Source organism: Tinamus guttatus, unplaced genomic scaffold (genome assembly GCF_059628265.1).
Source record: "Tinamus guttatus ecotype Peru unplaced genomic scaffold, ASM5962826v1 Tinamus_guttatus_pri_ptg000245l, whole genome shotgun sequence".
Taxonomy (NCBI): Eukaryota; Metazoa; Chordata; class Aves; order Tinamiformes; family Tinamidae; genus Tinamus; species Tinamus guttatus.
This window is the reverse complement of record NW_028288779.1, coordinates 1065728-1087745: the sequence shown is the minus strand read 5'-3', so window position 1 is coordinate 1087745 and position 22018 is coordinate 1065728. Positions and strand designations below refer to the sequence as shown.

The 22018-nt window shown below is 43.2% G+C and overlaps 1 protein-coding gene across 7 annotated transcripts in view; it reads left to right on the top strand.

The window, feature by feature from the left end:
- The window catches only part of CELF2 (CUGBP Elav-like family member 2), a 311231-nt gene that overhangs the window by 89160 nt on the left and 200053 nt on the right, over positions 1 to 22018 (top strand). For 6 of the 7 annotated variants that reach the window (XM_088526301.1, XM_088526298.1, XM_088526300.1 and 3 more), the window contains exon 1: positions 15934 to 16284. The exons of the other annotated variant lie outside the window; for it this stretch is intronic. In XM_088526301.1, coding sequence (XP_088382427.1) covers positions 16178 to 16284 — 107 coding nt within the window. In that variant the 5' untranslated portion in view covers positions 15934 to 16177. Of the gene's footprint in view, positions 1 to 15933; positions 16285 to 22018 lie in introns of those variants that run through there. 7 annotated transcript variants of the gene reach the window in all.

Here is a 22018-nt window from a genome sequence, read left to right as displayed (position 1 = left end):
GGAAGGAGGGAGAGCAGACGTGTGCTGGGTGGTGAGTGTAGTAGAGCAGCTGAAATGAACAGAAAGTCATTTGAGGACAAAGTCCCTGGACCCAGAAATGTTTTCTTGAGCTTGACTGCAGATTTCTTTGATGCTAGGAGGAATTTTTTGTTTGATTGAACCTCCCTAGCATCAAATATCTATCAAACATTTACTATGGAGACCCTATTTAATATTTCCTTGGTTTTTCATACTGAATTAGTCTTTTGTGTGGTAGATATCTCGAAGATGAAGGATCGTCCCTTCAGTTTACCTATCTCTGTCCTAGGGAATGATTTCATGCCACGTGAAAAAACAAATCCAACCTTGGCACGATTGATACTGTGTGATCTTATATAAGTGCTGCCCATAAAGTAATGTGTAGCTACTCTGCAATATGGACAGTGTGGGTTCCCTGTGAGCTGGAATATCTAAAGAATTTGTTATATTTAGAATTTTGTTCACTTATGATTAATAGAGCTCCTCTCTACATTAAGGAAAATTGGTTTCTTCTTTTTTTTTTTTTTCCTTCCTACCATTAAAAGCTATTAGAGTTGAAAATAAGTCTTTAAACATATCATTAAAGTACACTTAAGTAACTTGAAATCGACAATTAACTCAGCATGGTAATACATTATCATAACATTTTCCTTTGATAGGTTTGTCTCTTAAAAGACACAAGAAAAGACAAAGGATGTCGTTGTGAGACCCACATGGAAGCTATTTCTGTTTGGATCATTCAGATTTTGTATATCATGCCAGCAAAATGTGTTCCGTCCTATATGTTCACAAACATCTAGTTTGTGTTTGGCAATGGGAAGATGTAGGGATTTGTGCGGAGTGGGAGTGGGGTTTTTGTTGGTTTGGTTTCTGCTTATGTTCCTTTTGGGTGCCACGGGCAGGAAGGACGCACATGGGTGAGAGTTTGCTGTAGTCTTCATGGAGCTCTAAGTTTGGGAAATAGCTTTTGCAACTGAAAGAAGCTGTGGGCAGGGTTCAGAAAATCAAAATCCTCTTGGCAGAAAGCATGACGAGTTCCAACAAGAAAACTCGTCACTGACATTTCAGCATGACACACTCTTTCACTTTCAAAACAACAGGAAGAGAAGGTAACTGTGCTTAAATTCAGATGTCCATGTACCCTGCCCTGGACGCAGAGTGATGGAGAACGTTAAAGACGAGTGCATGTGCGCAGCCTCAGTGTCACGGAGCCGGGGACCGCCAGCTCCCAGCGCCGAGCTCCAGCATTACTGTGACAAGAGCAATGCCAGTGACATTCCCGCGTGCTGCACAGCCAACGGGCACTGACCTTCTCCTGTCAAAGCGTGTAAAAAGCGAGGTGGCACTGCTGGCTTTGTCAAAATTGGACGCGTTTATCTAGGGCATTCCATCGAATGACTATGCCTTGGGTTGTCGGACTGCAGCCTGCAAGGGGTTTTTTGCAGCAATGCCGGAAATGCAACAAAAGTAACTGTAATCAGAGTGTTTCAGTGTTTCTTTGATGCTTTAAAAGCCAAAGCATCACAGCCAGGTATGCAAAATCCTGATGCTTCTTCCCCAGATCTTCTTCTCTGCTAGTTTCTTGCAAATCTGCTCTCAAAAATACCATGTTAGAAACTGTCCTTCCTAGGGATGTGCAGGCTGGCTGTGGGGGACATCTGTTTTTTGAACCTGTTTGCCAGGCTTAAGTGCGCAAAACTTAAAAAAATTAAATTATTTGCATGCACCTGCTGAAGTCAATAGCAGCTTCGTGAGAGAGTAGTATCTCCTACCTCCCTCTCTTCCCTTTTCTCCTCCATCATTTCCTGAAAATTCCTTCATAATAACCTTAGCCAAGCCATAAATATGAAAGTCAAATAAGCCCAAAGGAGATTTATCACCCTCTGTCTGACTCAGCACTCCTTTTATGATTAATAATGACATTGATTCCTTTAGAAATGAAGCCAAAATTAATTTAAAGGTTCTGATTGGTTTTAGTATTAGGTAAACTTAACATATTGAATGAGTGTAAAACAATTATCGGTGTTATTAACAAAATTAGCTACAGCAAATTTAACAGAAGGAAACTGTTGCTATTTAGCTCCCTAATTATGTCACTATTCTTTGTGACCAAATGAAATAAGGAAAATAATTTAATCTACGAGTGCTGCATAAAGAATTTCAATGGAGCAGATGGATACCGTGATGTGTTTTGAATGTCTGTTTTTCTAGTCTTCAGTTTCAGAAAGGAGATGTCAAGGGCTGCAATGAACTTTTCAATGAAAGGAAGTTGGACTGTGCTGGGCAGAATAAGAAAAAATACATTTTTCACTTTTAGAAAATGTTATGCAATTGTTTCCTCAAGACCAGAGCCCTTTGGCTTTGCCAGCTGTTTTGCAGGGTATGAATTTCAGGTTCTGGAAAGCATGGAGTGTCCTTCCATCCTCTTTGGCAAGGTGGCCAAGAATGGGGATTTCATGGATCTGCTGTTGTCCACACATTTCATTGCATTGTGCCTTGTTCAAGACACTTCAAACAATGAATTTTTCCTTTCAAGGCTTTTCACTTCAGCCCTGCGAATGGACAAAGCTCTGAGCAATTGGAAATGCCCTCTCACCATCAGCATTCCAGCCCACAGCAACAGTCGTGTGGCCAGCCTGGAAGCAGAGCAACCCATGCAAAAACAAAATAAAAACTAAATGCAGCTCTTAAAAAAAATGATAATAATTTGCAACTATCAGCTTGATGGAGTGAGCCATTGCACTGCATGTTTTGTAGTGCAATTCCTCTCACTACTGCTTAAGGAACGCAGTGCCATTTCTAAGATCTTTCCCTCCCTCCCAGTGCAGTTCTATCAACTGGAAATAAGGAGATGAAGGCTCCTCAGTTTTGTAAGAAATTTGCAGAACATGATGGGTATGTGGATCGTAATGCTCCCTTAGATTGTACAAGCTAAGCTCAATAGACCATAACAAACCTCAATACAATCAATTATAATCGATTATAATTATATTATAATTGGAAGAACTTCTTTGCTGTGAGGGTGACAGAGCCCTGGCACAGGCTGCCCAGAGAGGCTGTGGAGTCTCCTTCTCTGGAGATCTTCCAAACCTGCCTGGATGCCACCCTGTGCCACGTGCTCTGGGTGTCCCTGCTGGAGCAGGGGTTGGACTGGGTGATCTCTAGAGGGCCCTTGCAACGTCAACCATCATGTGATTCTGTGTGATTCTGTAATAATATAAAGCACACTGAATAATTGAATGGCAAAGCTCCTGTGGACTAAAAGTCTCCCAAGTGCATCTTGGTTGCAAGCGACCTGGTTGCTTGCTTGTTTTTAAGAAGATGCTCTGAACTGCAGAACTTGCTTTCTTGCCCACAATATAACTTTCTACTCTTTACAGTCTGTGTCCTCTGGGAAACATTTTTACTTTTGTTTCATTATTTAAAGCGAACCTGGTATTAATGACAAGGCTGTTGTGCATTAGAGTGCTCTGTATCAAGCCACATCTGCACACATCATTTGGTGAGGCTGGCTGTATAATTTATGTCCAAAGGAGAGTTTCTGACTTGAAAGTTAGGATTTAGCCACATTTACTGCTGCTTGCAGTAATTAGATCATTTCAGCCTGGAAATACCATCAAGTGTAGCAAGGTGGCCTCTCAGTAACTGTGAGATTTACGGTCCTCTCTGTAGCTAGTCAATCATAAAAAGCTTGAAATATGTTTTCTAGCCTATTATTGATATAGCATCGTCAGAAAACCTGGATGCTTTAAGTAAGATACTTGGGTGCCATCAGATGGACCTCCGTAAGAACTGGCAAGAAAAAAAAAATGCCCAGATCCCAGGATTTGCCCAGTAATTCCCAGATCCCTTAAATTTCTGTGATTTCCCACAATATTTTCTGATAGTGTTTTGTAAGAGCTGTTTTGGGCCCAGAAAGGAGTTCCAAACATCAGAACATCACAATTTGTTGCAGTTTCATTGCTTCTAAAAGTGACTGGAACAGAAAGAGCCTGAACCTCTGTTTGGGCAAGGTTTGGACCTTCAAGCACAGGTAAACTGCAGACAGCGCCCACTCCTTTTCTCTCCAAAGCATTTTGCAGCAATCGCTCAGTCCTCCCTTGGCTTCTTTGCCTTATCTTCTTCTGCATGTAGTGTTTTGATATCTGAGCTGAAGGGGAGGGCTGCTGCATTCACAGCCATCTCATCCATCCTTTGACAGCACTAAAGATTTAGGAAGCGCAACGTGAACCTTCATTTAGTTTATATTCTGAGGGGTTGAGTAGTGCGAGAAGTAACATTTTTTGTCTATTCAACTGATTTAGCTGGAGGCAAGGAGGACAGTCAAGCAGAGCGCAAAGCTGTCCGCACAGGTTGGGAAGAGCGGCTCAGGATCAACTTGCTAAACATAATCAGGTTAGACTGTTTTGAGAGGAGTGGGGGTTGTGAGTCTCTGCTTCGTAGAAGGGACTTCAATTTTTTATCTCCTACAGATCAGGACAGGAGGAAATTCATGTGTGATTGAGCACTGAGTTCATGTGCGACTTGCCTCATGCCAGAGAGTTTTGATTTACTGCTGCTCACTTGTTTCTCTCCTAGACCTGCAAATACCTGTTCTAATATTTGCAATTTTTATAGCAATCCACCTTAATCCCCTTTAGATATGCTGGAGTAAAGAAGTAGACAAATCCTAGAGCACCTTACTATGTGTTAATGTGTGTTGGGTTGTCTCTGTGGCGAAAAGAGGTGCAAACTTCTCTTGGATATTGCCCTGCTAAGTTTTGGGTGTCTCTTCTGAAATCTAGTGCAAACCAGTGAACTTCCATCTTCATTCACTCTGGACATGGAGACCACAAGAGAGGACAACAGCTTGGGTTTTGTGCAGGCTTTATACAAACTCCCCCATTTGCACCTTTTACTGAGAAAACAGAAACTATTGTCCATAGTGCCAGATTTAGCTGCAATGAACTCCACCTTCTTCCATGGAAAAGAGCCTGCTCTGCCTTAAAGTGAACACAGAAATCCCAGTTTACAAATCCACCCCAGTTTTTCCAGTGCAAAGCGATTAAGAAAAACCCAGTTCCTGCACTTAGTTTCCTCAGCCACATACACAAGTGAAATGCATTCAGCTGCCAAAAATATGTAGCGCTTCTGAAGCAGATTGTTATTAATATTGTTCTGTTTGGGGGTTTTTAGCTGTAAACCTTTTTGAAGTGCCTCGTGAACATCGAAAGTAGCGGCTTTGGAGGGGGGAGGTAACTTTGAAATACTCAGAACAGCGGCTTTAATCTCTAGTTGTGACTGACATCAAACAAAAGTGCCAAAACTGCCTTTGTTCTTGAGCACAAAGGGTGTGTTTGTTGTTTGCTCAGGGTAAGTGAAAGGCCCCACGAAGTCCCACTGAAGATCTTTAATGAAGCTGGCAGCCTCCAAGCCATCTCTCCGACAGAGTAATTCTAACGACAGACACATCACACATAATTTAACTGAGTGTGACGGGAGGATCTCTGCTTAGAAGAGACTTTGGAGGGGGAAATACTTTTCTTGCTCAACAGCGCAGGCCTCTTAGGGTGGGCATTGTGGAGCCAAGCTCATGTGGTCCATGGGCGCGCATCGGTCTCTGGATCGGGAAGTTGTACATGGTCGGCTATAAGTTATTTAACTTCCTAAACATTGACTTTGCACTCATGTTTAAGATGGAGTGAGCTAATGCTGTCTGATTAGGTAGAGTTAGGGGCTGGGGTTTTCACAGTCTCAGCTTGTAATAGAAGTCAAAGTCAATATCTAAAAGGAAGGAATCCTACCTAAGTGAGTCTGTACAAAGACATGGATATTGGGACAGGCAGGGAGAAGTAGTGAAAGTCAATGGAAAAGGCTATGAAGAAAAAAAAAAGCATCTCTAAGCACCAGCTCACTTAAGGGTTACTATACATGTATATATATAACCTTTTTATCAGCTCATCCTACACTTTCAATCATTTTTGAATGACTAGAGAGGGTGTGAAAATTATGAATGACTTCAACCTCCCTTGACCTTCCCGTGTTCTAAGGTTCAAGGCCTTTTGCAGTAGCAGTTGCTAGGCCTTCTGCTGCCTGCTGTTACACTTGGATGTTGGGGTAAGAACGGTTGTAGCTGGAAGCACGGAGGAAGATGGTTTGTGCCTTTTTGGTTTGAGCATGCATTGCCTCTAAATGGGGCTGATCCACTCTGGACTTGTATCCTTACATGCACAGCCATGGGAGAAAAACATCTGAGTCCATTGCTCTCCTCCTAATTTGTTTTCAGCTCTGCCTCATGTTGCATGTACAATCTGGGGCAATTCACTTAATTTTTCTGCGTTGTATTTTCTGTTTCTGTAAAATGGACATAACCTCATTTATTTACCTTCAAGAAAAGATAAAAGTGTGGCAGAGAGTGGCTACTTTACCTTACTTTTGCAAAGATTGTGAAGAAGAAACAATCGTTATCTTAGACGACTTCACACTTGGGGGTTCCTTTTCCCTATCTTCCTTATGACACAAATCAGATTTTATCCCCACTGCTGGACATAGATGCAAAATGCATTTGCACTTTTAAATGTCAGACACTCCAGGGATGGCTGGGGAGCATTTGATCACCATGCCAATTGCCAAGCAGAGCCCCAGCGCACCACATCAGGTCTCATGACTGGGATTCAGACCTGGTGCCAAAATAACACGGATATCCTGGAACTCAACACGCAGCCTCTTTCGAAGAGCTTCTCCTCCCAGTATCACTGCTTGAGATAATTCCTTGCTCTCTTTTGAATGTCAAGAATATTGCAGAATCGATCTAAAATAACAGTCACTGTTTCCCTGCCTTCTTCCCCCCCTTATCAAGTCAGACATCCAAACTCAAATGCCTGTGTTCTCTGCTGACAAGCACAAGGGGATTAGGGAGTGACGGCTTTCACAAAACTGGCTCAAGGTTTTGTAAAATGCCTCTTGGAACCTGAGCTCTGAACAAGCCACAGAATTCCTCCCATGAGGTAGAAGTGAGGTTTCTGCAACACTGGATCAGAACTTAATAATGCTTTTTTAGCTTATTTTACTGTGCTCTCCAAAAGGGGCTAAAAAAAAAAAAAAAAAAAAAAAAAAAAAAAGCTTTTTGAAGGTGCTGGAAGACTAATAATGACTTCTGTGTAATTATTGTGCAAAAATCACAAATGTGTTTTACCAGCAGCAAAAAGAACTGTTTTCTGGGCCGCATGTAAGCCATTTGGGGCAATTAGCATGTAATTTAATTTGCATTAATCAGCACAAGGTCAGCAAGAAATTAACTTGGGGTGTAGATTTTACATACAACAGCGTATAAGAAGAGGGGAAGAACCTTTTTTACAGGTTGTTAATTTGGAGTTAAGTGCACTCAGCAAATTTTGCAGAATTTGGCCTTGCAAAATAAAGATGTGGAATTGGAAATACTGAAGTCTCAAATAAGTGTGGAGACTTACCAAGCATTTAATATTGTTATATATAACTGCTTTAGTAGAGTTCTTGGCCATTCCCCTATAAAGATCGGAATGCAGGTTTTCCTGAAGCCTTCAGCACATGCCTAGCACTGAAGGGCTGTGTCCAGCTGGATGTGTCCCACAAGGCTGTGTGAGCTGACCATGAATTGTGCCAAATGATTCAAGAGCGCAGATGGATATCCCAAAAGCGCCGACCTTCTTGCAGCTCCACAGTATTATCTTCCTGTGTTCTGGGGCAGGAGAAATCTGTGCAAATGACTCATTTCCTCTCGCACCCTGCTTGCCCTTCGGCCTTCCCTTCCACTCCCATCTCATTTCATAGCCTTATTTTGGGGCTAGCAATGTGGTAAGCGTTGCAAGGAACCCACTGCTGGAGACACAGAAATTGCTTTTGACAAGTGGTATCTGAGCATCTGGTTATTATGAGAAGCCGAGGAGCCTGCTGGTGATCAGAGGGGCAGAAAAAAAGTGCACGACTGATTTTCTTATGCCTTTTTCTTTTCCTGAAAAGCCTTTCTCACGTATAGGTCATGGAAAGCATCTGAAATAGAGGGTCTTTTGCATTTTTTTTTTCCAGAGGGTAATCTCAAGGCATGTTGGGATTGCTACATACACATCTTTGTCATATCAAGAAGTTTTATTTGCTAGGAATGAGACAAAAACATGAGCAGCATTGCCCAGCCCATTTCACAAGCTAATGTCATTGCTGGGTCTGAACGCATTGCCCAAATACTCTTCTGGAAGCAGATCTCCATGGAGATGTCTCTTCTACTTGCTGGTGCTTCACTAACGTTAGGTGCAGGCCCTAGTTCATCTGGATGTGCCAAATGGAGATCTTTGGCACATTGAATCTGAGTTACCCGTGGAAGTATCTGACTTTCTTTGATGAGGGCAGAGGAAGTCAAATGTGACTGGGCTCTTGAGTTTCTCTGTTGAGTGCCCAAAGTTAAGTGGGACTGATCAGGCCAAAGCGTGTTTGAGGAACAAGGAAAGAACAAAGAAACCCATCATGAAAAGTCCCATTACCTTGAGACTTGACGTTAGGATTCAATTTATTTACAACCTGACCCTACCTTTCCCCAGTATTTTGGTATAGCCTGGCCATTCCTCCCTCTGGGCTTAACATCTGCTTAGACTATACACTAAAATATTCTTTCTTGTGCAATAAATCTGCTGCAGCAAAGAGCTTTTTGCAAGTGGATTTACTCTTCTTCTTATTCTGCCTCCGTTGCTTCACTTAGGTTATGCTTAGGTTATGGTATCCTGGCATTACACAGCATTAGAATGTCCTTAAGCAACACTTTCCTTAGATACTAAAAGGTGTACAGTTCATTTCAAAATAATATGTTGGCCTAATAATAGCAACTTCAAAACTGAAAACCTTTGCTTCCAAAAACTGGCGCTCTGACTTTTAAGGAATGCTGTAACTCTATGAAACTCAAGTTAGGTGGGTTTTTCATCAAGGGTTTCCAATTGCCTCCATCTTCGGGGCGTTTTCACAGGATCTGATTTCTTCTTCCCCATGGAACAACATCCTAACTCTGAAAAACAGATCCTGTAAAACCGTGTGAGTTTGGGCACCAGAATCACTAAAATCGCTAGCCACTGTGGAACATCTTGTAGAAAATTGTCACGTGTCTGATGACATCAGAAAGGTCAAAGAAAAGTGATTTGTGAAGTAAATCTAACAGAAGATTTATCTCCCAGCTCTTTTTATTTAATCAACATCAACAGACTTTTTTAAAAGGGAGGAGGGGAGGAAGAGAGGAAAGAATGCCATCCCCATGATACAAAATGTTGAGCATATATAATTTTTTTCTAACATGCAGTAATACTGATGTGAGGTGGTCAAAGCTACCTAAGCACATACTTACTGCAATCTGATTATAAAATATACAATTTATTTTTTAAGTATTAATCCGTTTTATTTCTGACCACTGTATGCCGATTCACCCATTTCTTTTCTTCGCTTCAGGAGGAGCATAAAAGGAAATACATATTATGTAAATTCTCTTTTTTTTTTTTTCAAAGTTTAACTCAGTATTGTCAGCTAATGAAGCAAGAGTTCTCAACCAGTACTTACAACCAGGGATCATTTCATCTGATTCAGAGTATAATTATTTCAGTTTGTTTCCCTTCTCCATAGAACAGTGCTATATTAACTACCTTTTTGGTAACTTGATATGTGAAAAAAAATGAATTATTCTAATAAGCCTACATTTCATGTAGGACGGTGTAGGAGGAAGGTCCACTTATCACAGTTCAAAGTTCTCTTGATGAAAAGATTCAATCATCTAGATTCTAAGTCCAAGAAATTAAGCTGGGATTCCATTTTCACTTGATCATTTTATTCACTCTTTCCTGACCGTTTGTTTTTAAATATCCACATTTATCTGTGGCATTGGAGACATTTCACTGATGTATGAAATGACTGTTGTGTGTAGAACAGCTGAAGATCATTAGGCATGATAGTACTTTTAAATATGATTTTCTCTCTAATTTTAATTTAAGAGGGGGAGCCGTTAAATTCTCATTAGTAATTATTTACATTGGCCTCATTCATTCCTTTGTATTAATATATACAGTTCTGTGTATATATAGGACCTGTTGTGCAGGTCCATTCTCATTAGACTATGCTCATGAGAACACAAGATCCATGATACTCCATGTGGCATCTCCAAAAGTGACGATATCAGCATTACTACAGGTATAAAACATATTCGTCTTTAGACACAGCAGATTCAATTTATACTTTAAATAGGTTTTAAATTAAAGGAGAAAATATTCTACAATCAGCAGTGTTCATGATCTCTCCCCCTCTTTTTCTGTCTCAGATCTGGTGCTCAATTGCCTCTTCTGCTTCTCTTTCATTTTTTGATCAGCTTTATTCTACTTCATGTTACTTGCAGGCCGGATGTTCTCATGACATTTGCTGTGTCTGCAAATCACAACCTGGTCAGTTGCAAGTTGTTTCAAGCAGTATAGTGTCTTCAAAAAAAAACATCCCGGGGTGTGAGGCTGTATTAGTTACACCTTGTGGTTTGCAACTTTTCCCCGCTCCCTGTTGAGGCTGCAGGGAAGCATCCAAGAACATTATTTAATAAAGGGGGAGTTGTTCCCTGTGGAGCCTCTGCCTGTGGATGCCTGGAGTCAGCACTGTCCAACAGCACCCACAGAGGCAATGGTACCAACCTCGCTGCATGCTCTAAGGAGGAAACTTGTTATTCCCGTGCAACCCAAATATTAATCTTCAGCTTTTCTGCAACATTTTGTGCCTCTGTGGATTTTGTCAACAGTATTTAATTTTTGTGATGCTCTTTTGATGCCCTCAGATGAAAGTAGTAAGGCCAGAAAAGAACGCTTGCATCCCCTAGGCTGGCCTGTATTTTGCAGGTCTGTAACTCAGATAGGAGAAGCAGGCATATAATCCAAAAATGGACCAAAATAGACAAAAGAAGCTGCTGGCACACGCTAAGCTGTTTCTCAGTTGCATGCTTCAACCAGAAGACCATGATTTTGCTGTATCTTTACTGCAGGAGACTGAAAGTAATTTTCCTTTTCCTGTGCACAGAGATGACACTCTTAGATACTGTGGATATGATGAACACACAGTGCGTCTACAGAGTTAGTATCTGTCCTGGAGATAGTGTGGATGCACACACAACTGCCTCCACAATCGAGTGATAAGATTTTGCAATGAAGCTGTGTCAAGATACATATGGGTGAGGAACTGCATCTTTGTCTTGTGCTATCATATCCCATGAGAGTAAAGAAATGCAACCTGTATGTACATGCATAATATAAATAGCAAATGTGAGACTGTCTAATACTATACGGTGATTGCTGTCCCGGTCAGTGTAATCTCTCAGATATCAGGGTTCTGGAGACTAATACCAAGTTTGATGGACTATGTATGGCTATCTTAACGGCTGAATGAACCAGGGAAAAAAAAAAAAAAAGTAAAAGTAAAAGTCTAAACAGATAAACAAATGAAATTATTTATTCTAGATAAAAAAAAAGCAACAACAACAACCCCAATAAAAGCAAAGGTGAGCTATATTGAGTCTCCTTGCCTTTCGCATTGCTAAGCAACATGGTTCGGTGTACTTTGGTTTCAGCAACACTAGGTCTCATGTTCTACAATTTCTAGTGGCATAAGAACTGCAACCTGTGAATTACTCATTTTGGCAGGAGATTTTAGGAGGAGATTCCTAAATGACCTGTCTGCTTTCTCTAAGCATGCTGAAAAGACTCAATATACTCCAGTTTGAAGCTGAAGTTGATCCATCTTCTACCTCAGGCTTTATAGGGGTGTAAAACATAGGTCTGCTTTGGACCTGCAAGTCTTGTCTGGCTAAATCCCAATTCCTGGAGAAGTCCTACAGCCAGGTCCAAGCTATGTCTGGAGGTGCCAGACCTGCCTGAGATACCCAAGTTGCATGGGCAGGGCCATCACGGTGCCGGGGATCCCAGCAGCATTACCAGCAGCACCAGCACATGCATTTCCACCTGGAACGCTCAAGAAAAACACAGGGTTTCTCACCTTTGCATCAGTCACATCAGCGGAATTCGTCTTGCCTAATGTATCTGAAAGTTAGGGATCTAATCCCTGTGTTGTCAATGCAGAGAGAGGGTAATGCTCTTTAGTATAACTAATCTCCCTCCAGTGACAATAGAGAAACCCTAGATGACTAGCTTAGACGAATTGCTCCGCTCCAGCAGCGGGATTTAGCCATCTAAAACAGTGAAATGCTATCAGATTAGAGTAGCAGCTTTTCACACCCTTACGAAACAAATGCAAGCTGAGCCAAAATAGCTACACAGCACATCAGAGAGCTGGGTCTTAGCCTGCAAGTTCCACCAGCCTGGAGGAGACGTATTGCAAATGTTTTTGTGACTCCTGGCAAGACAGTGCTTTAACTACCTCTCAGAGTCGCACGTATTTATTGTTGCCATGCCCTGTGCAGTTATTGAGTTTTTCTGTTTTAAAGATGGACATCTGAACAAGAGGTTAATTGGCTTGCATAATGTCTGGTGTGGTAAAATGGGAAAATGAATCAAGGTTTTCTATTCCTCTCCCGATTGCTTCACCATTTGGGGCTGTTGTTACAGACACTTGTCCACCAATTCTCTGTCATTAAATGTAGTTCATTGCTAGGCTTTCAACGTTGTTTGCTTGGTGCAATGAATTACCCTTGCTTTTAGCTTCTGAATGTTTTAAAATTACTGTAAGCACAGAAGTTTTGGTCATTTTGCCTCCATAAATGAATGATATTCCTGTGGCCTTCCAAGCTTATGCAATGTAACATAATTAATTTAGCAAACTCATAGGCCAGACTTAGAAGGTTTGGGATTAAATTTGCAGCAAAACTATAAAACTATAGACTATAAATGTCCACAACTGCATGTAATTTGTCTATAATGGTCTATATACTCACATCAGTTATGAACCTACGATCAATTTTAGTTTTAACTGTCGAATTTAAACTCCACAGCTGGACTTGCATCTTGAAAGAAGCCAGATAGCCCTGTGCATCTGGTTTAATCTTCCCTTAAGCCATATTATTTTAAAGGCACTCCTGCTTAGTGCATCTTACAATTGAAAAATAATACTCATATTCCCTCTCATCCTCAGCAGCTGTGCTCCCGCTGCAGATGTTGTTCTGTCAGATATTTCATTAGGTGTGATAGAGAACGTAGGTTCTTTCTGTCCGTCTGGGTTGCCGCTTTGTGGATTTTGCTTTCCTTTACGTACGCCGCTGGCTGTGGATGAGTCCTTCCATAATATGCCGCTTCATTTCCTAAGGCTGCTGCCTCGCCGTCTTTCGGAGCCCAGGAAGGGCCGAGCGTTGGCGGCCACACGGAGCGGCCTGACAGAAGCCCCATTGATTCCCACCGCAGGCTCCGCGGGGGCCGCTCTGCTCACACCTCAAAAGAAGGCTTTGTTCCTTCAGTTGGTAGTGTCTTAAGATGCTGATACTTGCCATATTTTTGGAGAACTGCAGCAGTTTTTCAACCCTGCGGACGCTTCCCATTGAGCTCCAGCCTGCCCTGGCACTCGCCTCCGCGCACACGTCCAGCCTGGCAGTGCAGGGCTGCTCTGCAGCAGCCCCGGCGTTGTGGGGACCTAGGCCTTTGCAGAGGTGAAAGAGGAGGAATGGAGCATGCTGGTGGCCCAGCCTGAAATGTTAGCAATGGATTTAGTATTTGGGGCAGGAGGTATGGGATTTATCATGTTGGTTCAGTTTTTTCCTGGCCAGCTTCCACAACCACTCAGATATTTTTAGCATGTAGTGCAGGCTATGTTGTCTTAGTTGACCTTGGAGCATGACTTTTTAACATGGAATGGTTTGAATTGCTAATCATTAAAATGATTTATTGTTTTTTATTATGAGAGCGGCTCAAATCACAGTCGTGTTTTGCGGATGAAAAGGGAAGCAAACTGAAGCCCATCTTTTCTTGACTTGCAGTCCTTCACGAGATCCGTGTTCCCTCAACTACCATCTTCATCTCTCTGCATCATTAAAAGTAGATTACCCCAAAGTTTGTTTTTAACTTGTCTTTTGGTCATTTGACAAATGTTGTATCAGAATGACTAAGAGTAATCCCAAGGTCTCACCAGGGTAAATGAGTGTAAAACAAGTGTAGAACAAAAGGATCGTTTCTGTTGTGAACAATTTATGGCCTTAATAGAAGTCTACAGCTGCTGCTATGGAAGGCAGGAACTTGCTGTCAGTATATTTATACCACTGACTACTCCCTCTTTGCCTTCATTCCCAGACTTGAGTTCACCAGAAAGATCCAGCTCTTAAATACCAAGTTCTTGTGAAAGAATTAGAAGAAGTATCATTGCATCAGGAGGTCATTTCAGTATATTTTAGGATACTAGTGAGTAATGTAGGAAGGAGGTTCAGAACCACCACCAATGTAACGAGAAGCTTATGAGAGTCTGAATTCAAGTTTGACGCCCAGATCTGTTCCTAGCTTAGTGTATTTGATGTCTCCTGGGCTTTTTAGACAATTCTCTGCTTTGGATGATTTCTTGTTTATTAAATGTTTTGCAGTTCCTATGTTAGTGGGACCTCAAAGAAAATGAAAAAAAAAAAAATTAAGAGGCATATATACTGCCAGCCTGGTGCGGAGAAGTCTTTGGCTTGAAAGAGCACCAACATCTTATTTGCTTTTTCAGTTTGGTTAACAAGCAGCAAGCCCAGTATCTGATGTAGACTAAATAAGAAAGAAAGAAAGAAAGAAAGAAAGAAAGAAAGAAAGAAAGAAAGAAAGAAAGAAAGAAAGAAAGAAAGAAAGAAAGAAAGAAAGAAAGAAAGAAAGAAAGAAAGAAAGAAAGAAAGAAAGAAAGAAAGAAAGAAGGAAGGAAGGAAGGAAGGAAGGAAGGAAGGAAGGAAGGAAGGAAGGAAGGAAGGAAGGAAGGAAGGAAGGAAGGAAGGAAGGAAGGAAGGAAGGAAGGAAGGAAGGAAGGAGGAAGGAAGGAAGGAAGGAAGGAAGGAAGGAAGGAAGGAAGGAAGGAAGGAAGGAAGGAAGGAAGGAAGGAAGGAAGGAAGGAAAGAAAGAAAGAAAGAAAGAAAGAAAGAAAGAAAGAAAGAAAGAAAGAAAGAAAGAAAGAAAGAAAGAAAGAAAGAAAGAAAGAAAGAAAGAAAGAAAGAAAGAAAGAAAGAAAGAAAGAAAGAAAGAAAGAAAGAAAGAAAGAAAGAAAGGAAGGAAGAAAGGAAGAAAGGAAGAAAGGAAGAAAGGAAGAAAGGAAGAAAGGAAGAAAGGAAGAAAGGAAGAAAGAAAGAAAGAAAGAAAGAAAGAGCTAGCCATGTGTTTTAAAGTCTAATCCAGCAGCACTAGAAGTCAAAACTAAGAAGTGAAAATAAAAAAAATGTCTCTGAAATCTTGGCAGCTGGGAAGACTGCATCCTACTGCTACAAATGACACAGCCCGGCTCCCAGTTGAGGCCCCCCAAAAGCAAATAAACAAACTAAAAAGGGGCATTTGCCTAAAATCTATGGATTTCATGTGTTGGAAGCGAGCAAATTGTGCAGTACTGCAACCCCCTTCCCCGGCCACGCGATCCGTGCCAGGGCGAGCGGGCACTGCGGGTGCTCGTGAGCTCAAGGTGTGTGCTCAACACCCTGCGGGATTTGTGGGGACCCAGGCAGGCTCTGCACTTGACCCGGCAACCTGACAGCCCATGACCCACGTCAGGGCTGGCAGGTCCCCCGGAGCGGTGGCCAGGTCAGGAACATCCCGGCATCCCTTCCCAGCATCCGCAGCCACCGAGTTTGCAGGGCGAACAAAAGGCATGTTTCCAGCGAGCAGATAGGAAACCCTCCCAGCCTTATATCCCCCCTTCACTCACCCTTATATTCCCCCTTTCTTCCTTCCATCTACTACATCTTTTTTTCCAGGGACAGGCTGGCGGGGGGACGTTTCACTAATCTTTTCTTTTTTTCCCTTCCCCAATGGTAATTAAGAGCGCGAGCACCGGCTAGGCTAGAGCGAACGCAAACAAGACCCCTATAGGCAGCGCGGTGCATTAATGCAAAATATGCCCAGACAACATAACTTGTCAGAGAGGATTATTTCTGCTTAGTGAATCTGCAGGGGCCCCTTTGCTCCGCCACTCAGCGGCCGCCGAGCGAGCGTGAGCGAGCAAGAGTAGCCATTAGCGAGCGGCTCCCACGGCATTGATGTTTGAGCGCGCTTCTGAGCCGGCTTTTGTTGCGAACCGCGGCGCAGAAAGCATGCGCTGTCCCAAATCCGCTGTTACCATGAGAAATGAGGAGCTGCTTTTAAGGTATGTCGCCCGCCTTTGTTTTAACGCGCGCTCGCGAGTTGCCGGGGCCCGCCGCAAGTGGGGCCGCCGCCGCGGCGGCCGCGTTGAGGAGCGTCCCGGTTTGGAGGCAGAGCCTTCCCACGAGTTCAGATCGCGCATCGCCGGCGTGACGCCGAAGGCACCAAGAGGGGCAAGGGGAAAAAATAAATATATATATATATATATTTTAATCCTAATGGGAGCTGGTCTTGCTTTCGGAGCCTGCTTTGCAATATACCTGCCTGCTTCGTTATTATGCACTAGGCATGCAAAAATCACGGGGAGGACAAAACAAAAAAGGAAGGTGAAGGCAGACTCCATATTAGAGCGGGTGCCCTAAATACCACTTTGATTTTCGCCCAGCCTATGGAGGGAGTTTCCAGTGCTCTGCCCAGCCGTCCCCGCTCGCCGGCGCTGGCGGCAGCGCGCCCGCGCGTGGGCCTGTCGCGGGGGGCGAGCCTCGGCCGCGCTCGCCGGCGCCGCGCGCGCGTGCACGCACCCGCACGCACCCGCACGCACCCGCGCGGGGCTGCTGCCCGGCTCGGCACCCCGCTTTGGGAAACGCGGCCTTTTGTGTCCGCGCCGGCAGACGTCGGAGCCCCGGATGCGCCTTTGGGGCTGACAATGGGACAGGGAACAATGGGGCTGTCAAGGGCGCTCCGTGTGCGCAGGGCTGCGGATGCTTCTTGGATGGGGCTATTCCCACCCCCGCCTTCTCCTTTCTCAGCCTCTTTTTTATTGCTCTTCATCTTCTGGGGGGTTGTTATTGCTCCACGCGTGTCCTCGGCATCGCTTCTGTCGCGGCAGCTGGCGCCAGGGAGGGGGCAGTGGGCACACTGAGTTGCAGGTTCCTCGTCCCCCTCCCCACTAACTGGGACGAGCAAACTTATCAATCCAGCAAAAGCCTCACCTGCTTCTGTGCTATTCTGTTGTTTTTTTGCCCGATCGTATCAACTTTAAGTGCTGTTTGGGAGCTCTGCCGTGTGACTGTGTGTAGGGAAGGGAAACACAAGGAAAAGGAAAAGCAGCCCTGAAAGCAGGAGACGGTGCCCCTTTCCATTTTTCTCATCCAGTTATTCACATACATGAGTTTTTTTTTAAGGTCAAGCAGAATAATTCACCTGGAAAATTCCTAACCTCAAATCTAACAAATTATTCACATGGCATTTTGTGAATTATCTATCTATTTAGGAAGCCGCAGATGGATTAGAGCAGCTGCCACTTTTCTATTTGTTATTATGGATTTGGAATATGTTCATGTTCAGTGTGCATTTTGAAAAGAAACTGTTGCAAAGCCTTTTCTAAAAAAAAATACATGAATTGTTTTTCGGACAGCAGGTTATGTCTTAAATAACAGGAATTGCTACCCAGCTTCTGGAGTTTCTGAAAGTGTTCAAAGTCTTTAAATAGTTCACATGCTATGTAAATATATCACTGCTATTGTTAACAGCTGCAAGCCTTTCTGAGAGAAATGATAGATACTTAATGGTGCTTTTTAATTTTTTTTCTGGAGCTCAATTAATTTTAAGGTTTGATGTTCGTTGTTTTGTTTTGTTTTTTGACCGGATTGTATTGCATTGATTTCTATAATGAAAACAAACAGCAAAAAGGGACCTTAAAGATAAAGTGGTGAGGGCTGAGGCTTTCCACAGCCGGAATTTTCAACAGTGAACATTTTTGGGGGAAACTCTGAGAATTTTTGGGTGGGTTTTTTTTTTGTTGTTGTTTGTTTGGGGGTTTTTTTGCATTTTTCTGTTTCTTTTGCTGTTATCTCCTCCCCTTCCCTGGGGCGAAAATCTGGTGGATATGACTAGTGCAGAAGGCACCAAAGGGCTTTGTTGCTTACGATACAGACCAAGCCTAGAGGTGATGGAGCAGGAGATTGTGGTGCATGTTGTGTGTCTGTGTGGAGCATGTCTGCATCGTGGCCTTGTCCCGTGGCAGCAGCTTCTTGGGAGAACTTCCTTGGGAGCAACCCTGGTTGCTCCAGCTTGGCCGTGCCCTGGGTGGCAGGATGGAGGGGCATCTCCTTGGCTGCGTTCTCCTGCATCATGCATTGGAGCCGCCTTGGGCAATGGCAAGAAAGTGAATGCTCTGCTCCCCGATATGTGCACTCGTTAGTGGTGACCAGGAGCAGATCCTGGCAGCCAACATCCCATTAGGTGACATATTCCCATTCCGCTTCTTGCTTCTCACGGGTGAGTTCAGGCCACATGCGGCACCAGGGCCTGTGGTTGCAGTAAACTCCACAAAACCAGAACTTACGCCATGCGTTGCCTGTTGTTCTGTTCATTCCCAAGGTTATTTTCGGGCATCACGTTCACATCGAAGCCTAATTGCCGCATTATTCTGTGTGAAACCCATTCCTTTTTTTTTTTTAAAAAAAAGAAAGAAATCCTTCCATGCAGATTTAGTGAAATACTGCTTTTTGAACCGTAACAATTACTATTAACATCAAAGGCAGTGGAGGCAATCTCTAGGAGAGGCCATTTCTCAGCAGCCGGGCTCTGACATGGAAGAGCTTGAGACCTCGCATGGGGCCATCGCGATGTCACCTGCTTGGTGACATCTCGCCTCTTGGCAAAGCCACATGGTGCCTCGCAGCCACCAAACCCAGCGGTGTCGGCTGCCTTTGCTGCAAGGATAGGGCTCATTCAGACCGTGCTGCAGGTGGCTATTTCTTCTGGCAATGACCCAGTGCGACACCAAAAAAAAGTCAAAAAAAAAAAAAAAAAAGTTGCAAAATGCAAAAAGATGCAAAATGCACAAAAAAACCCCAGTCCTACCTGTGAGAGCAGGAGAGGTACTGACTCAGGAGCTGCCTTTCCGCTCTACAATAGGAAAGGGAAGGGAAATGTATTTACTTCCTAGCCTGGCGTCTTTGTCTGCGTCTTCCTCGGCTCCGCAAAGCACAATCTCCAGCATCAACGTGTTAATATTCTCTTTGTTAAGCGAGAATAAAACTGAAGTGTTTCTGTTATCAAATTTAAGTATATAAGATTGCAAACTATACCTTTGGGGCTGAAAAACAAAGGCGAGCATTCAATTAATATTCATATCTGGAAGTTTTCCTGCAAGTGTAGATTGTGCTTGAATACTTAAGAAGTCATTCAGGAGTGAATCAATACTAATTATTGTAATCAGGAGGGTTAATTAGCTGAAGATGCTGCTGATGGAAAGTTCACTGCTTACGGCCCGAAAACACCTAAGTTGATGAAATCTGAAAGCAAGATGTCTAAGAGGACTCTATAGCGAGTGAAAGGCTCCGCTCGCCTGTGGCATTTGCAGAGCCGGCTGTTCCAACAGGAAACACGGCTCTGACTTGGCTGCAGGGGGCTTTTTTATTCTCTTTAATTCCAGGGGTGTTAGAAGATGCAAACTAAATCAGCCGAGGAGATATTTTGCAGTAGTTTCTCATTAGATGCAAGTAGTATTTTGGCTAACCTGTAATGTCTGCGCAGCATTCATTTGGAGATTACCATAAATTAATATGGATTATTTCATATGTTTGGAAGCTACTCCTGGCCCTGCTGATGGGAGCAGTTATTTTTTTGCCCCGGCTCCGTATCCGTGAGGCCTGTGGGCGCCTGCGCGTGTGCACACACATGCGTTCGTGCACGCGGCTTAAAATATTTCTCGTTGTGAGCTTTTATTTCTCAAACCTGGACTGCTCCAAGCTCCCACTCGCATCCCTTCTGCTTAAATAAATAAATAAATAAAAACCCAAAAAGTCTTCAGCTGCATATACATCAGATAACAGTTCTTGCACAAGTGAAATTTAAATCAGATGAGAACAAAAAAGATTTTTTTTTTAAAAAAAAGGAAAATTCTTTCCTTCTCGCCTGCTTTTGGAGCAGTTCTGTTTCTGAGAGCACACAGTGCTGAACTCAAGCAAAATCTAGTGCCGTAATATCTTTTCCCACCAGCCAATTGTGGCAGGATTTTCTCTCCCATGCAGGCTTTTCTCCTGGTTATATTAGTTATATATTTTACTTTTTTTTTCCCTGGTTATATATAGTTATAACCACAACAAAGCCACAGCAAAGCTCTCACCTTTGGCAATATATTGCATTTTTTGGCTCCTGCGGTCAAAGCTCAAAGTCAGTGCTCAGTGGGGATTGACTTGTTTTTAGCAGGAAGGGGATGGGCAGGAATACCCAGGGATTGGTTTGCCCCAAATCTTGAGCCCAGCTTGAATTTTTTGGTCTTTGGCTCTCGTCTCGTGACCATGAGAAGACTAGGCCAGGATGCAAGAAGGTTTTGGGGTTTTCTCAAAAGCCACTTGAGTTTCTCTTAGGTTGCCAGGACTTGATGGGCTAACGCCAGGGACATCAGCAGGGTGTCTGGCCTCCTGGTCGGGCTGTTACTGGAAAGCTCAGGCTCCCAAATCTGCCCTTGGCTTTGGGACGTATTATATGGGGCAGTGCGGCCACGTTACAGGATGAGGCTGTGATGTGTCCTCATGAGGAAGTGTCTTAGCTCTGTAAACCAGCCAACGTGCAGATGAGACCGAGGCAGCCCTGCTAGAGTAAAAATGATACTTGTATTAAAAATAAAATAAAATTAAATTAAATTAAAATACACAAAACTGTTTGGAGTAGGGAGAACTATCCAACTGGTCCTCCATGTAACAAGTCTGGTAGTTGACGTGTTGCTTATCCTGGCAGAGCAATGGAGTTTTAAGTTACTCATTTTTCTATGATTCGAAGGAATACGGATAGCAATAAAATTGCTTAGGAAGTTTTAAACACAGCACTTGGAGGATGTCAGCTGATGGACTGGCCCTGGTGGGAACACAGAGTAGAAGGTTGAAGTGGGGCAAAATGATGTAAAATCAGAGAGAGGCAGTGGGAATGGGCCATGCCTTTAGCAGACGTGTCTGCAGGTGAGGCGAGCTGGGCTCTCTGGGGTGAATTTGAGGTTCAGATGCAGCCACCTGTTCTCCATAGGAAATGGCGAATTACCAGAAAATACAAATTCTTAAAGACACTATTTTCAATTGTAAAAAAAAATCTCTTTGGTTTCATTCTTGTCTTTTCTACCTAAAAGCAATCGGACTATTTTCAGCTGAAACGCAAGGAAGGAGCTCGCGCTACTGCTCGAGAATTTGCCTGCATCATTTCAGCCCACATTTAATTTTAATGAGGGAGTTATATAACCCCCTTTAAAAATAACAAAACAGGAGAGGACTGCCTGGGCAACATCAGGTGTTCTGCAGCGCCGCTCCGGTGAATCACAGGGATGCTCGGCTTGTGCGCACACGGTTAACTCGGTTAAACCCTCCTCCAAACGCAGCAGGCTCCAGTGGGCAAGATATTTCCTAAAGAGTCATTTTCTGCAAAGGATGCCAAAACCAGGCACTTGCAATTGGTAGGAAGCTATTGGTGCTATCGAATTAGGATTCAAATGGGGAGGGTGTTTGTATATATGTATAAAGTTCCAAATGGAATCTTGTGACTCTACTGCAGTGAAACGTGTTATGTTAAAAAAGTGTATTTAAACCTCTTGCTTCAGGAGAGAAAGCTGATGCTCCTGTTTGCTGTACTGTGCCCAAATCTCTGAAATGGTTAAGAAAGATCCCTTTTACAGGCAACTCAGGGAGAAATAAACATATGACTTTTAAATGCTCCTTTTGGAGAGAGAGTTTGAGGGTAAAAAAGAAAAAAAAGACAGGATTTTGAGCCTGTTAAATGCCTTGGTTTGCTGGAAGATGGGA